Source organism: Thunnus albacares, chromosome 7, assembly GCF_914725855.1.
Source record: "Thunnus albacares chromosome 7, fThuAlb1.1, whole genome shotgun sequence".
NCBI classification, from domain to species: Eukaryota; Metazoa; Chordata; class Actinopteri; order Scombriformes; family Scombridae; genus Thunnus; species Thunnus albacares.
The window spans coordinates 9,730,776-9,748,751 of record NC_058112.1 but is presented as its reverse complement, the minus strand read 5'-3'; the positions used below and the strand labels follow the sequence as shown (position 1 = coordinate 9,748,751).

Here is a 17,976-nt window from a genome sequence, read left to right as displayed (position 1 = left end):
CGTTTAGCGTCTAATTTGAATGCGTTGGGGCCCTGGGGGGGGGCTTTCCACAATAACAGTCTGCATTTCCTGTATACAACTCCTGTGTGACACTGGATTATTAATGAGGAGATTCGGTTGATTTGGTGTTACATTCCTGCGAAAAATGTTATTTCAGGCCAGGTGTTTTGTTTCACACTTTCACATTTTTTGTTACAGAATCTTTTGCCTATGTAAAAGCACACAAATAAGTTGATCATGTTTAGATTGTTGGTAAAGAACTATGTTTTACCTTACAGTGGCCTACTACCTCATATTCTACTCAGGGAGCGTATGGACTTTATATCCTCACTGGTGAAGCAGTTACTGGGACAGGTGCACTTGTTACTTGGCAAGTTGTGGCACATATCTGGTACATTAGAAGCGGTGGAGCAGTAAGGCAGTGATAGAAAGGGGCTAAAGACACTAGGCTGAAAAAGGTAAAGGACAGGAAAGAAACTGCAAAAAAACAGCATATGGTGATTCATTTGAGGTGCCCACCCAATAAATTCAACTGATAAATCCTTTCACATTGAAGAGAAGACTGAATTCATGTGCTGCATTCACATTCCATTCACTTCCTGCTTTCCATATCTGGTGAACATGTTCACATTTTCCTGTTGAGGTCATGCAAATAAAGTAATGCAGCTTACATAAGGACTTTGATTCAGCCAACAGGTATCTTTAAAAGTCTGACAACTTACATTGTAAGTATGACACGACAAAACACTGGCATTCACCTCTGGGAAAACCCCATAGCAACAATGAATAATGCTGTGACTTGCTGTTGTTTGGACATTCACATAATATTCAAACATAAGAATATACTGATGTCAAAATTAATGATTTAGAAGTATATCAACATGTTCAATGTAACATTTCTACAAAATACAGCAGTAGTACTGTCCCTTAGGACACACTGAAATACTTTGGGGAAAATCTTTAATGTCTTTACACATAAAGGTGAACTAAAACATGGAGCACATTTGTACATTGATAGAAATCCCATGTGCAGTGTGGAAAGATGGAACATACATTTAAACCAATATGTCTGTTTTGTCAGAAGTACCTTTAAACTGACACATAATATCACATTATTGGTTTAATTTCTATATTTGGTTTGTGTATCAGAGAAAGTACCAGAATAACACATCACAGTTAGAGGGGAGAGGATGAATAGATGCCACTTTGCTGCATAGAAAGAGAAACTTGAGATTTCCATGTAGGTACACTGACTCAAATAACACAAAACAATCCTAACAACAGACAACAGAAACAGGCAGAAGAGAGATCAAAGTCCACACACTTTCAAATCTAAAGGGCTGGATTCCAAAAGAATTTATGACTGACACGGTGAACCCAAAAGGATTGAGGGAGAAGAAAAACATCAAAAATAAGAAGTACAGTGGAGTGCATTATTTTCCCCTTTCTGTGTTTGCACCTGGTGGAGTGAAAACAGCCAAGAATTCCAGCAGTAAGGTTGTGAATGTGGTGAGATCCAGGATTGCTGGGAGGAATTTTCACAGATTTTAAACCTTCAAAAGCATTGTTTTTTTTTTGTGTTTTTTTTTTTTAAATGCAGCCTCAAATGATAAATCCAACGCAATTTGTAAGGAGAGTGTGTACTAATAAATTATCTACCTTAACATCTTTTAATTTGCATTCTAATCCCCTGAGAAAGATACTTTTTATTCTACTTCCTCCTGTAGCTTATGACACCGTATGCCATCACAGCAGCGAGGACCACTAGTGCAGCACCTCCATAAAGCAGCACTGGGAGCTCTGATTCTGGCTCTGGCAGCGCCGGGGCCTCCTCAGCTGGGGCCTGTACAGGGGCCTCTGCAGACTCTGGGACCAGATGTGCAGACAGCGGGGCCTCTGGCTCTGCCACAGTCTCTGGTTCGGGCTGGGGCTCCTCTGGCTGGGGAGGCACTAAGACGGGCGTCTGTTCTGGTTCAGAGGTGGCTTCAGGCTCTGCTGGTGCTGTGGAACTGACGGTCGGGGCCTCCTTGGCTAGAGATGAGGGCGCCGCCTCAGCAGGCACTGGGGCAGTGGCAGCAGCTGGTTCTGGCTCAGGCTCTGGTTCTACTGCAGGAACAGGTAAAGGTGCTGCAGGTTCTGGCTCAGAGGGAGGGAGAGCGGCAGCTTCTGGGACTGGGGGAGGCAGCTCTGGTTCTGAGATGAGGGAAGGCTCTGCTGACAAGCTCGCAGGCGTCTCTATTACAACTGGCTCCTCTAATGAAATCAGGGAGGCCGGGGCTGTGGTGTCTGCCTCCAATGACACTGGAACAGGTGGAGTCTGGTCCCTAAATTCTTCCCTGAGCTCGGCCAGCTCGCTCTCTGTGCCTAAAACACTCATCATGCTTTCCTCTATCGCTCCGCCCTCGCCGCCTTCATCCAGTAGCTCAGCCTCCTCGCGCTCTACGTGGACAATGTCCGAGTTTGAGGAGTTGTTCTCGCTGCGCTCCTCAGCCAGAGCCACGCCCTCATTGCTGTCCAGGCTCTTGACGTCTTCAGGGTCCATCATACCAACCTGTGCCCAAGACTCGTGGCCAGCCAGTGACACAGGTAAGCTTTCTGTCTGCCAGGAGCTCTGCCCGCTGCTGTTGTCTCCAGTGCAGAGCAGCGACGAGGGGGGGCTGAGCTGGTCGGGATGCTGCTCCCCTGAGAGGATGTAAATGTCGTTGCTGTCTTCAGCAATGGTAACACCTCGCTCCTCCTCTGACTCAAGGCCAAATATTTCACCCTGTGGTAGACAGACAGGAAGAGAGATGTATATGTATGTTGTAAACTAGGTGAATGAGGAAGACTGAGTTTATACTGAAGAATGTTGAGTAATAGATATAAAAGTTTAATTGATTTTGTATTCTGAGTTTGCTCTTTGGGCACAATATGATGGAGGATTAGTCCACCCATAAAGAAAATTAACAGAGAAAACTCCATATGACATGCAGAGTATATACATTGAAGCTAATAGTTGGTACATTTTTAGTACGCAGGATCATACATTTTAGAGTTTAAATTTAGATTGGGTTCTAAATTTTGATTTGGATAATGCTTCACAACAGAGTGAAAATTAACACTTTGGATTCCAAAATGCAGCTATCTACTTCTTGCACTGCATGCTTTACATTAGGTTAGCCTTGTATGCCACCTAGTGGTATGAAGCTACTAACCGATGATAGATGAGGAGCCATCTGTAATGTTCTTCTATTATATAACAAGCATATCATGTGGGTACAACTAACTGAAACAGAGGTCACATTGCTAAAGCAAAGCACATTTAAGCAAATTAAATCAAACAGTAGAGTCTGCTGAACTGAACACACATTCGACTTCAAAATATTAAAAAAGGTCAAACTCTCTCCCAAAGCCATTTTTCTCATGTCAACGTTTGACATAACTGAAAAGAACAGAAACAACAAAGCAGTATGAGTGATTATACCAGCTATACCTTGCTAAGTACACAATGTGATGCAAGATCTTAAGTATGTGCTAGAAAAATAGGCCACTGAGTGTGCACAATGAGCACAAAAGAACGAGATACACACTGACATGCTCACGATCCTGAGGGCACAAAGCTTCTGTGTTCTGTGTTGAAAACACTGGATGAAAAGAAGGAGGTTAATAAGATGTTGTGGGCGGTTGTTTGCTGCACTTGACAGCACTAGATGGAAAGTAATCACCAAAGTTATTACAGTTGAGCCTGACAGTGATATGAATATGTTTCACTCAAAACCACAATTGTGAACGGTACCGCCGGACCAAATGTCAGGGGATCTCCAAAGTATGCTCCTGTGGTTACAATGGATGTCTGTGCAAAATTTCATAGCAATCCATCCTACAGTTGCTGAGATATTTCAGCCTGGAACAATTTGGTGGACAAACAGACCGAGAGACCAACATCACCATTAACTTCACATCTGTCTGAGCAGGTGTATCTAGCAGATGACACTGACAAAAACTGCTGAGAAACAACTGACCCGGGTTTACAGATAATAAACTGAGCTTAGCTAGGTTGAAGTTATATTTGAAAGTGTCATGAGAAGGCATCTCTGTGCCGCTGTGCATGTCACATAGGTGTGACCTGAACAGATGAGATTCAAACAGACAGTAGACACAGAGGTGTTTCTCTGAAAGGAAGGGCGAGTGTTTGTGTGTTAAGCAGACAGAAAGGATGTGACAGCAGAGACCAGCTCCGGGGGGCAACACTGTCTCCTTTAAAAACATGATAATATGTCATTATGTTCTTCACAGAGTGGCCTTGCCTGCCAATTTGCATCTGATCCACACACCATTTCCTGGAGTAGCAAATATAATCTGGTATTATTAACCTATATGAACCCGATTTTTAAATGACACCGTCAAGCTGTGAAGGTTATTTTCCTTACAAGGACACTCGCAGCGTTGTGCGTGGCAGCTGCATCCTGGGAGGCAGGACAGAGATTAAATCTAACAGCCTCCATCATTATCCAACATTTGCTTTCTGCATAAGCTGATTTGCATGTGGGAGAGAAAGAGTGCTTTAAAAAACCCTCAGGATACAGGCTCCCACATCAGCTGGACAGAGCAGGACAGAGCTGCCATGTGGTATAAAAGCCACAGGAAAAGGTTGCTGATGGTATTCAGGAACAACAACACTCTATCCTCCTGCGTTTATACTTTCAAATTTCTATTTCTAGTCCTCGCTGATGTAAAATCTAAATTAACATTTAACCTTAAAAGGTTAGACTGAGTGACAGTAAAATTTACTGTGTCAATAAAGAATACCAACTGGGTGTTCCCTGCCTTAGTCACACTGCAGAGCACATGCGCCAACTATAAACCACTTATTACATGACGTTTTAATGCAATTTCGTAATAGTCATCATAAAAAACAGGTCAAAGTGTTGGAATTAAACAGAACAAATTCACCATCGCACCAAATCAAATTTATGGGCACTATAACAAAAAACTTAACACAGAGGCATTTTATGATAGCAAACAATAATCCTTGCTAACAACTTTTAAACCTGTGGCAATAATTTATCATGAAACAATGAAAAAAAACACACCTGAGAAGACAATCCACACTGAATTTGCTCCTTTCTTTAAGGTTCCTCCAGCACTGCTGAAGCTGAGACACACACTAACATTTCAAGTGTTCGGCTGTGGGGTGTGTTCCACAGTTCTCCGCCCTCGCCCCAAGACAAACACTCACTATATTAAAAAAAACCACATTCCTGTTGTAAGCCAAGGGTGCACAGTCTACCTGTCATTGGTTTCCTTACTCCCCCCTCACTAGGTGAGCTAGTGCATTATCTAGGAACCATCCCTAACTTTGAAAGGCTGGGTAACATAGCCACTGGCCTGTATACCTTAAAAAAGAAGAAAAATCTCTCAACTCACTAAGAAAACAGCTGCCAAGTCTATGTGACTGTTACAAGTACTTGCTACATTGGCGCTTGACTGCTGCATACTGTCAACATGCTGCATCCACTTGCAAATCCAGACATTAGATGTTACAAAGGCTCACTTTACACATCGACAAAATGTTAAACGCACAACACTACAAAACGGGAAACTGTTTTCACATATTTTTAAATGATAACGCAAAACCAGTGACATTCAGTTTTGTGATTATTTTGATCAATGTAATGTTCACTGGCACATATGCACTCTTGACATTTATGAGGATTATATCATCACTGTTCCTAATGGTGAAGCACCACAAGAGGTCACACAGCAGCTGGTTGAGTTGAGTAAAACCCAGTGGAGAGCAATGCTGATAGGGAACTACTGTACTGTATCGTTAACTTATTGTACAAGTGAGTTACTGCTGAAATACATGCAAGACAAGATTACCTCACCATTGGAGGAAATTTAATTTCTCCCTCTTTTAATTACTTTGTTAGAATATATACTCCTGCCCCTGTGAGTGCCTATTTGTCTTCATCAACCTACAACAGTAAAATCTCTTCCCCAGCAGTATCCTTTGAATTAATGATGGAAGAGTTTCGTGCAGATGCCCTTAAAACCATCACAGATACGACTGCCTGCAGTATAAAACTGCCCAGCACAAGACAGGGTATTTTGTTAGCTTAGAACTGACTCTGTTTATGGATCCTGATAAATTTGGGAGGGTCTTGGGCAAACTCCTTCTTAAACTGATGTTAAAGTCTCTTGTTATGTGTGGCTACACAATTTGCACCAGTCAATTGGTTTTTGGCCAGTCATCATTAACAGTGTTGTGATAGCAGAGAGACTGATAGATAGATGGAAGGACAGATTAATGGATGGGTGCCCTGTTTAAAGGTTGGCAGTCGGCCAAAGTTTTGCTGCTGTAGCAAGTTTTTAGCAAAGCTACAAGGGGGCCAGACGAGCCCCTGGTGATGATGTTTTTAGAGGATTATGGGAGTTATTTTTGGGGCTTCCTCAGCCTGCACATCAGTCTACTCTACTCTAGTCCAGTCTCTTGTCAATTTATTGGCACAGCAGTGCACATATTTCACCCTGGAGCTGGCGAGATGACGCTTACATAACATGGGGAAGCACTGTTACAGTGTACAGGGTACAATGTGATGTGCCCTGACATGGCCCAGACTGGAACCCTTACAGCACCTTGTCCTTAAAATATCATCACCACAGTATCACTGTTTCTACGCAGCAGAGGTTGTTTCTAATAGGAAACTGAGGGCATACAGAAGATGCTTTATTGCGTTTTGAAATATGCTGCTTTGACTATCACATATACTGCAGTAAAATGATGTATGTCTTCATTATCTCTTTTCCAAGAAGTCAGGTGCAATTATTGGTGTGCTACGTCCAAACCTCAGGAGTCACATTACATCACACTCACAAGGACTGTAATATGACATGGCTGATGTGCAAATTCAGGATGTGCAGTCGCACTCTCAAGGACAGCTGTCTGATTCCTCATGAGGAAAGGCCAACAGCAGCACGCAAGCTACAGACAGACACACAGGAGACAGGCTGCAGACAAAACAGAGCAGATGATGAAGAGGGGTGGCTGGGTTTGCACGCACTGAACTACAACCACCTCTGGTCAGCATAAATTCTACTCTACAGTTTTGGCTTTGTAGTATATATCCTTCATTTTAGAAATCGCTTTCTCCGTGCAGGACATTTGCTTGCTCATCCCCCCCCCCCTCGTCCCTCGCCAGTCATACCCTCCTCTTACTCGCCCCTGGCTGTGCGCTGTTTAAGGGCTACTGGTTTTGTTCCTGCCAAGTGAAGTGTACACCACATTAGGGTCATAATAATCCTTATTGTATTCCGATGTGACTAACAAAAGGAATTATGAGAGGCATCCAAACCCAACATGGTGTTACTCGCACTACAGTCACAACAAGATACAATGTCCTGGGAGAGGATAGAATACCTACTCTTCATTGATTCAACACAGAAAATGATGAATGAATAATTCATGCATTAACAATGAAATACTACTTTGATATTTAAAAATATCTTGATTGTCTTGCTTTGCTTGTAAGTTGCTTTGGATAAAAGCATCTGCCAAATGACAGAATGTAAAAATGCGATGAGGGATAGATAAATAACACAGATAAATATGATAAACGAAACCCTACATATTACCTTCTCTTTCCTCGTAAAACAGAAACTGTGCATTTATTAGCAATTAGCAGCTCACATTTCATTGACTGAGATCATTGCACTATTGAAAAACACAATGCATACTGTATGTTTACATGCAACCACTAAACAATGACAAGAGCTGCAAACATTGCCAAAGAGGAAAGACCTATCAGGCTGTCGAGAGTTTTCTTCACTGCTTAACTGTCAGAGTAAAAACTCTGTCACACACACAAACGAAGACCAATGAGCTCACTCAGTAGTTGTTTCAACATCACCAGTAAAAGACACATCCTACCTTAATGCGAAGTCTCAAAACTCCCTGGTTTACACTCAAATAGACACACAAAAGCTCAGGAGAATTGTAAATATAGAGCGATGGTAGAAAGCCAGGTGGAGAGAAGTGTTCATGCAGGCAGCTGTCAAACTAATGGAGATTTCACTTGCTGGCTCACCATGCCCACCCCTTTCCTCCCTCATCTCTCACCCCTCCCTCCTTCATACTCCCTCCCTTTCTATCAGCCTGTCTCTTCATGCACACCCTCCCTCCTCCTTTCTCTTCATCCCTCCATTGCTGATCCTGCCCCAGCCTATCATCCGTTCATCCCTTGTGACATAACGTAGGGCAAGAATGTAGCTTTGTCTGGAGCCAGCGCGCTGTGTTCACGTTACATTGCACAAAACCCGGCAGAGCATCGTGGCAATGAGGTAATGGCGGCCCAACGCGGCGGTGAACATGTCAAATCACGTGACCCTTCGTCAGCATGACCTTGTTCATAGGGAGACATCTGTGACGCAGTGTTCTACTTATTGCAACACTGGAAAGCTAAAGCCTTGCCAATATCATCACTGGAAAAAAAAAATGTAAATCTTAAAAAATAAAAAATTTAAACTATCAATATGGAATTTGTGCACCAACTTCCCAACTAAGATGACGAGAAATATTCCTGCTTTTCCTGTGTAGCGTGTTGAGTTTGATTCAGGATTAACACGGTAAACTGTCTGTCATGCTGCGAGATTATGGAACTGAAATCTGTTGACGTTTCAATTTACTGGCTTGAGAGAAACACCAAGAAACAAATCTGTGTATTTTTGTTATTTTATCTTTATGTTCTGTCTAGGCTTGAACCCTGAAGAGGTGCATGCAAAACATTAAGTTAGCACCACAGAGCAAAAATAACTCTTGAGGAAATTGCTGCTCTAATAATGCTATTCCTTCATTTGCTTGAGTAAACATTCATCTCATAATCAGGGTTTTCTCACCTGAGGACATCAGTCGCAATATGCACAGCTCAACTGTAAACTGCCAAGAATACTGTTCAGCTCCAGCTGCACAGTTCACATGACCATAGTTAATGCTGAGGAATCAAATTTTTGGTTCAAATTATGACTGAATGTTGCCAACAAATTAATGTTAATGTTAAGTAGATTACATGAAAGTTAAAGCATTAGACTCTTGATTGAGATGGTTGCTGGTTCGTTTTAAAGTCACATATATGACTGAAATATTGTCAAGTGAATTATGCAGAACATATATGATTTATTGCCATACATTCTTATTACGATGTACATTTTGATCTCATGTGTTTATGTGGTTCTTGTAGATCATGGAGGAACTGTGACTCTGTATGAAACATCTGTACAATTGGCTCACTGATGCCCTCATCTGGCCGTTTATAGTTCTGTACGTATATTTTGAGGATGGTGCAAGCATTTCTCTGCTCACTATACTATATCCATGCTGCCTCCGCATAATTTTGCATTATTTAGTCCTTAATACAACTAAGTTTTGTTTAAGTATGTAAGAATGTTTATATTTTTCTATATTCTGTAGATTCATACCCATCTGAATAATAAAACAGTAAGTTATTTTTCATTTCCAGGTGACTAAGCATAAAATGTAAAGGTATACCGGTCTCCCCCATTTCACGCTTAATAACTCACCCATCCCCCTTGCTGGATGATGTAGTCAGCCTCAGCCTCCTCTAAGAAGCGCACTCCCAGATGCAGCAAAGTTGTCACAGACTGGCCCTCACTTTGTAAAGCCTGAAGCAGCACCAAAGGCACTAGCACCTGGAAGAGAGGGGAAGAGAGAGGAGTAGAAGTAGTAGTTAGAGGGGGGGGGCTGGCAAAAAAGAAAAGAAAGCAAAAGCAGTGGTAACGTAAAGGTAAAAGACATTAGGAATGACAAAGGGGAACAGATTGAATGTTGCGGCATTTGCATCACTCCTCTGATCTTTTTAAACAGGTATTGTTATGTAGATAATATGAAAAACTAATGGTTGACTCACCTTACTCCAGCCTCCCTGTGTGTGTGTTGACAGATCCAGCGCTGTGTCTCTGAATCTCTGGTAGTCCAGAGGCCTGAAACATACACAGTTTTACATGTAACTGCTGCAGAAGTATTAAAATGTACCAACCTTTAAACCTATATGTGTGAAAATGTTTTATATCACAACATGCCATTAAATTATTATACTGCACAACAAACTACAATTTATTTTATAAGTTGTTTACTTGACAACCAGTGATTAATTAGATGGTGACTTGCTAACAACAAATAGAAGGACTTAGGATTCACCTGCAAAGAGATACCCCTTAATCTATCTATCTGATTGAAACTGTTAAGCTTTTGTATTTAAAATATGTTGGGATAGAATTATGTGGTGTATGTGTATTATGTTATGTGCTATATACTGTAAATGTGTTTGTCTTATAACATGTCGATGTCAGCCGTGCTTAAAATAAAGGCTTAATAAAAGGTGCATGTGTGTGTGTCTTGGTTTTCTTCCTGTTTTGCAGATGATTATATATCCAAAAATCACATCTAAAAAGCCCACTTGTACTCCTAGTTTACTGAGCATGAATGTTTTTTTATAGCAATGTCCCACTCAGTTACACACATCCACAGTTGGAAGCTGCCCAGTACAACCACAGATACACAATAATTCAGTTTCATTTATCATTATCTGTGTGCAGTCTCGAATGGGGGGGAAATAAAGCAGACTGTCTCTAGAACATACTGTAATTCCAGCTCAGGGCAAATAACCAACATATTTGGGTTGAGATTGTGAACGGTGTTTCATCATTTCTTTTGCAAAGACTTCCAAGTTGAATGTCTGGATGAGGAGGGTACACTCACTGTATGTGTGTATCAGTGGGTGTGTGTGTGTGAGCAAGAATGTGCTCTACATAACTGAATTCAACAAGAAAAAAGAAAAAAAAGAAAATCTAAAACTACAATTAACGTGCCTGTATACACCTCAGGTTGCAAGTATGCATGGTACTGGGTCATCTCTTCATGTGTCTTGACAGACATAATACAGTATTTTAGTTCATTTTGATATTTTCTATGCAGTTTTGTCATAAAATTGACGCATTCAACGTTTAAATGCAAAATCTTTTCATGCAATACAGCTTTTTTTCTGATCTGACTGCATAACTGCTGAAGTTCAAGAGTTCATTGAGAAGAAAACGAACAATACCAGTGGTATATCAACATTGACTTTGTCAGTGCTTTGAGACTGAAACTTGTGGACACACGCAGTTTCATCATACTGCATGAATATAGAGTGAAAATAGTATTATATAGTGTAGTTGCTGCACTGACTCCCACAATTCTGCTTCCATGTAAAGTCTAAATGTTTTGGAATTTAAGCATTGTAAGCAGTCAAAAAAAAAAAATCAGCAGTCATCTCAAAGCAGTGTTATGTTTTTTCAGCACTTTTGTGATCATGCAAGCATGTTGATCTACATTAGCTCTGCCCTGAGAATTACAGTATGAGTGTTTTCATTTAACATAGTCACAGAGTTGTGAACTGACCCTGTGAGGAGTGTGTGTACGGCTGCTGCCAGGTGCGTGTCAAGTTCTCTAGCCATACGGTCTCCCAGTGCAGCAAGGCAGTCTTCAATTGAGGTCTCTGGGTTGGCCGGACAGAACACCAGCGATGTGTGGCGGTCAAAGCCTGTGCTTGAAAAGGCTACAAACACACAGACAACAGGACAGAATGATATCTCAGGCAGGCAGTGCAATTCAGGAGTTACTCACATGCCAGAAAAGGGAATGTGGGGTGGTAACACAGAAGACTGGGAAAAATCATTTTATCAAGGTAGCACCTCTGTTTTTTTTTTTAAAAAAACGTTATAAAATCTCATATACAGACATGCTGCTGATGACTCATAAAATACAGACAATTCTATTGTTCAGACAGCACCTTAAGAGTTTAAATGACTCCATAAGACTATTAATTTGGATATACTCTGAACTGTGGTTATGGAAATACACCTAAGTTCTGTTTCACGGCATACATTGCATATTGACAACTACCGACTCCCTATTTCAATTCAATTCAATTCAATTTTATTTATATAGTGCCAAATCACAACAAAAAGTCATCTCAGGGCACTTTTCACACAGAGCAGGTCTAGACCGTATTCTTTAATTTACAGAGAGAGAGACCCAGCAATTCCCCCATGAGCAAGCACTTGGCGACAGCGGTAAGGAAAAGCTCCCCTTTAACGGGAAGAAACCTCAAGCAGAATCTGGCTCTAGGTGGGCGGCCATCTGCTTTGACCGGTTGGGTTGAGATAGAGAGAAGAGATTTGGAGGGTGGGGACACAGAGAAACAGAACAACAACAGCAACAACAACAACAATATTGTATCCCTTTGCACAACAAGATCAACTGTCTGCATGAACAAAGAATAACATATATGACAATAAGAATAAAAGCAATAGATTTAACAACTGACCCAAAAAAAGTGCACTTTTTGATGGTGTGTTTTTTTTTTTTACATTTCATTATAAAGTACTGTGCTGGTGTGTTAGCTTGTGGGAAAAAGCTGATTTTGGGTCAGTGGTTGAGGTTAGTGTGTGTGTGTCCACTTACATGCAGCGATTTCATCTTCCAGTTGTCTCAGTTCTTCCTCTATCTGCCCTTTTATCATTCTGGTCCTCTCTCTCTCATTCTGGGAATCTCCTGAAAAAGATAAACACATGACACATGAATTAACTCTCTCTCTCTTTCTCTCTCTTTCTCTCTCACACACACACACACACACACACACACACACACACACACACACACACACACACACACACACACACACACACACACACACACACACACGTCTTGCATGTTTCAAAATTAGCTACCCTCTAAGCCCCTTGTCCAGTCGATTGTTCAAAAGCCCTTTTAGACTGGGATGCAGCAACTGAAGTGGCTGCGTTTGATTCTGAATGAAGCCATGTTAAGACAGACAATGACAACTATGTGTGTTGGTTCAGGGTATTAGTGAAAAGATGAAATATGAACCAGGAAATCAATTTTATCAAGAAGGCTTATCAAAGACCAAGACACTGCACAGCAGTTTATACTCTTTAAGATTTATGATGGCATTAATAATTTCATTTTCCCCTCTGTCTTAATGCTTGCCAATTCAAAATTAGAATTAGCACCATGTCATAATATACATGCATAACATACTGCTACTGCTGCTTCAGGAATGTGCAGAAAAGGTGCTGCCAGCCTCTAACTGAAATGGTCTTCAAGGACTAATGGTACTGATTAAGATTTTAGGTCCGATTAGCAACGTCGGTCGGTCGGTCCATCACTTTGCTCCAGACTGAAATATCTCAACATCTACTAGATGGATTGGCACACAATTTTGAGCAAACATTCATGGTTCCCCTGGAATATATTCCAATGACTTTGGAGATCCCATGACTTTTCATAAAAACAACATTATTGGGTCAAAATATGTTCAATGCTTTAGTTTATTACCAAATACCTGCAAGAATAATAATGACATTCCCATCAGCCTCAACTATAGTTTGCGTTTAGTGCTAATTAGCAAATGTTAGCATGCTAACACATTAAACAAAATATGGAATCACTCCCACATTCACTCCCTCCTGAATAGTTTACTGATAAAGTGAGCAGTAAACTGAGATTTTGGACACTTACTAATCATCATTATTTTGCATCATTAATGACATGCATAGAGTGCATTGTGACATGACATGCATTGTGGGACTGTTAGCAGAAAGTAGTCCATAGACACTACTTTTTTCTTTCCATTGTGGAATATTTGAGGGCACAATACAGCGGATACATTTAGGATAAAATTGACATCACCTTCTATTTACTATTTTGTGCACTACATTTACTTTCCAACATTTTATGAGTTATGAGTGTATAAATTTATCCACTATATAGTGCCCTCAAAACTTCCACGATGGAACAAAAATGGCATGTCCACTACTTTCTGCTATCAATCCCCCAATGCAAGCGCAATGTGCTTAAATCATTCGTACACACAGTTAAAGCACAGATTTGTGCGAATGCACTGTTTGTGAATGAGGCCCATTGTGTGAGCTGTAACTGAATTTCTAAAGACTGTAAGATAGATGTGCACTGTGCAGCTGTATAATTTAGAATAAAATAAAAAATATAAACTGAGAATAATTATGGGATCAGACTTAGTATAGGCAGATACTCAATATTAAAGGTCTTGGATCAGGATCATAAGGAAGTCTGGTCATCCTTTGACTCCAGCATAATAAGGACTCAATGATATCTGCACACTTAGCAAGACATGAAATACACACAGTTTGCCAAACAAACCAGTAGTGCATGTATAAACACTAACATTCCTGGAGGGCAGAAACATGTTTGCAGGTTTAGGTGCAGCTGATACTAACAAACTTTACATTCAAGTCATTCTACTGTCCCTTCTCAGCATGATGTTACTGAACTTAAAAAAGACAAAAGTTGATAATGGTGCTCTTTCATTGCGTGCACACAATTCACAGCTCATGCTGAAGTAAATTATTTACAAGATTCAGGCTACACTGCTGGGGCCATGATGAACCATGCAAAGGGCATAACTGAGACAAAGCCTTCTTGGGTGTATGACCATGAGCTTTCACATTCACACGAAACACTTTCTGAATGTAGCCATTCAGCCTGGACAGGCCCCGCAGTCATTGATAAGAAGAATGACACTGCCTGTTCACAAACCGAAAGACATTTGTTATTTCTATTACGATGGAATGTGTGAACTATTAGTTCTGAAGGTTTGAAACGGTGCAGCTAACCTGTAAACTAGCAGCCAAAAAAAAATACATGAAACACAAATGACCTTTAAGTATCATTCTTCATTGATTTAACAGCTGATTGATATGCTTTTTCCAATCAATGTTTTCATGAGGAAAATCAAATACTGTGTTTTCGACAGGAAGGAAGAGGACACTCAGTCGGCCCCTCTCTCACTCTGTCTCTGTCCCTGCAGCTCATACATGAACGCCCTGAGGATCAGTGTTGGTTTTTCCTGGGCTTGGTGCTGTTTCAGCATTCAGCCAGACAGCTAGTCGGCCAACTATTTTGCTTTGGTCCATCGGCGTGTGAGTAATCCTACGGTGATTACACATGACAGGCTGTCAGAAATTGGACTGGGTCAAGCGGAAAGCAGGGATCAGCCACTCATCTGCCCTTCTCCACCCATTTCAAGCATGCACCAAACAATAAAAGGGACAGGAAATATGGAGAATTCCCCCTCTCCCTTTTTACTATCCCTCTTTTTTTTTCTAGCTTTTTCCAGATAGCTCTCTTCATATGCTGGGACAGAGGGAGTGACATGCATGACCTAAAATGGTACTCCTGCAAAACCATCTTACTTTCCAAGACTGGGATGTTTGTCTTCTTTCGTAATCAATAAGATTTCTTTTAAAATAAACACATTGTGGCCGTTGCTCCATTGCACAAATTAAGAACCATGACATGCTGCTGGTGGTAAGTGTGGGATTCACTTTCACTCTTCATTTCTCTAACAGCACATAGCTTACTTAAACACCTGGAAGACTATGGAAAGGGTTAAAGTAAGAAGCAGAATCTATAAAAGCTTGAAACATGTGACATACATATAACTAAGTGACAAAATAGCTCCAACTGATTTAAAAAAAAAAAAAAAAAGCTCTCAGTTGTGAACTTTTTATATGCCAGGCATACAGGGAAACAGATGAAAAAGCAGCAGGCTGCATACCTGAGGTAATGACACAAGGTTGCTATAAAAGCCTCTGTAAAGACAGGCCAGTCTTCAGCTACTCTGGACACCAGATTGGAAGGATTGTTGCTGGGCTTACAGGGAGCCTCAAATGACATCTATTTGTTTACAGGCCCTGGCTACTTCATAACTGTCACACTTCAATGAGCACACCAGTCTCTGGCTGTGTTTCTATGCCAATGTCAGAGAAGGCTAAATTGAGCTGGTAAACAGGTGGGAAACTGTCTGCACACCCTGAATATGTTTGCTACTACCATGTGTGCTGTGTGAATGCACAAGTGTGAGGTTTGCCCTTACATACATGTCACACTGCACAACATGAGGAGAGCTGTAAAAAAGACTTAAACAGCGTGTCTGTGGTTGCACTGCAGTAACGAGCAATGTGTCCCTTCCTTTCCGCTCTTTAATTTCAGGTTGAAGCAATACCTTAAGTCAGATGAACAAAAAGAAAATTGAGCCATAAATCTAAAGTCTTTCCTCTCACCTTGAGCTGCAGGTAGTGCTTGTGATCCACTAACAGGCAGCATTCCCAGATAGTTGAGGACAACGTACTTGGTTTCATAATGGAAACCCTCAGGCACAGTGGCGGTGATGGAGGCAGAAGAGGTGGAGCCCGAGGTAGCCATTAAACAGACGTGTGTCAGACTCTCAGGCACATACGTTCTTACAGTCAAAGCTGGACGTTACACCTGAGGAAAATCACAGCCAGTGGGGGAAGAATAAATTGTTAGTGCGGCAGTAAATAGAGTTGATTCTGGCTGAGGCACTCATTAACAAAACATGAGGGAATCTGCATCAGACTCTGGAAAAAAAAGTCATGATGACATGTGTTGTTTAACAGCTGTTACATGTATGACATAAAACAGATGTCCCACTCAGTGTCATCATAGGCATGACAGCACAATGTCCAACACCCATTGTGCCAGGTTCACTTGCCCATGTGGCCAAGGGGTGATGAGGCTAAAAACGAATCACTAAATGTAATTTTTAATGCCTCTGGGACTACATGGCTGCTAAGTGAAGACACACAAGACATGTCTCTTTGTCTTGTACTTACATCATGAAACAATTCAACTTACGTAACACACGTGGCGGCCTAAGGGGCGTGAAAGGTCCTTCAATGAGAGCCTTTGATGAATAACTGTTTAGTGTATATTTTAATATTTTTGTGCTGTAATATTTGGTATCCTGTAAGTTTACTGGACGATAAACAGCAGTTTACAAACTCACTCACATGCAAACAATAACTCCGACTTTATCAACGCACACCGTCCTCCAGAGATGAGCTGACACCATGCGGATCAAAACTTAGACATGAGTCAAGTTTGTCAAATAAAGAAAACCTTCCGGCTTCAACTGTCAAAATAAAAACACTTGCTGACTTTGACTGATATGCCAAAGTGAGTAATACCAGTTTCAATGTTCAAATGAAAGTACTTTAAAGAGTATAACATTGGAAAATCAGAAAATTCGAATTATTATTAATTTCTCCAAAATGACAGCATGGCTATAAATGACAACAATATAACGTTATACGCTCATACTCAATAATAATCAGACACACAGTTCGTTAGCTAATTACAGGTCAAATTACATGTTTGTCTGTTACACTGGAAAAGTCCGTTTTTGGTCATGCGTCTTTGCTGAACACTTCAGCACACATGCAAAAGCTATAGGGTTAGCTAGCTTAACGTTTCATATTTTATGTGCTATTTCGGAAACCAAAAACTTCATTTTAATATAAATTGAGGCCAGTGGGTGCCAAACTTACCGCCCTTGTGCAAAGGCAACCAGGTGCTGACAAACGACAGGTTGAGGGGATATATGCGACACAGTCCTCTGCAGCAGGAGCTGGAGAGGACAGACCACCACTGGTAGGCAGCAGTAAGTTCGCACTAGTACACAGTGTGCTCTTACGGCTACGCAAGGCTAGCGACAATATAACACCAACCTTCCTGTCACAACCTTCAAAATAACACCTTCAGTGGATGGTTTTAGACTATTTAAACTGATACCGTGAGGATAACTCACTTCAAAGATTAAGTCTATTATTATTGTTGTTTGGATTGAACATTCAGTAGGCTTTCAAAGTGTATCCTAGCAACCGCCCGTGCACGTCAGGTGAGCTGAGAGTTTAATAACGTTAGCGACAGAATGAGCGCGGGGAGACGTCAGCGTGCGTGTAAAATATAATTTTACGTAAAAAGGCTGACTTATGGTAGGTAGCTCGACACTTTTGATAAATGTTGCTCGACAGAAATTACGTATTTTCGACAGAAAAAAAAGTGTCGCTCACACTTTT

The 17,976-nt window shown here is 41.0% G+C and overlaps 1 protein-coding gene across 4 annotated transcripts; it reads right to left on the bottom strand.

Annotated features, from left to right (window-relative positions):
* Positions 1–943: 943 nt before the first annotated feature.
* bcl2l13 (BCL2 like 13) lies at positions 944–17,775 on the bottom strand. Of its 4 annotated transcripts, none has more exons than XM_044355749.1 (7): positions 17,446–17,775; positions 16,159–16,363; positions 12,500–12,589; positions 11,435–11,591; positions 9,903–9,975; positions 9,556–9,684; positions 944–2,764 (listed from the first exon to the last, which is right to left on the bottom strand). In XM_044355749.1, exons 2-7 carry the CDS (start codon positions 16,298–16,300, stop codon positions 1,712–1,714), a joined length of 1,644 nt encoding a protein of 547 aa, XP_044211684.1. In that variant the 5' UTR covers positions 16,301–16,363; positions 17,446–17,775; the 3' UTR covers positions 944–1,711. The 4 variants fall into 4 exon arrangements, with proteins under 4 accessions (XP_044211684.1, XP_044211685.1, XP_044211686.1 ...); XM_044355750.1 differs by lacking the exon at positions 17,446–17,775 and adding an exon at positions 16,909–17,005; XM_044355751.1 differs by lacking the exon at positions 17,446–17,775 and adding an exon at positions 16,942–16,964.
* Positions 17,776–17,976: the final 201 nt, after the last annotated feature.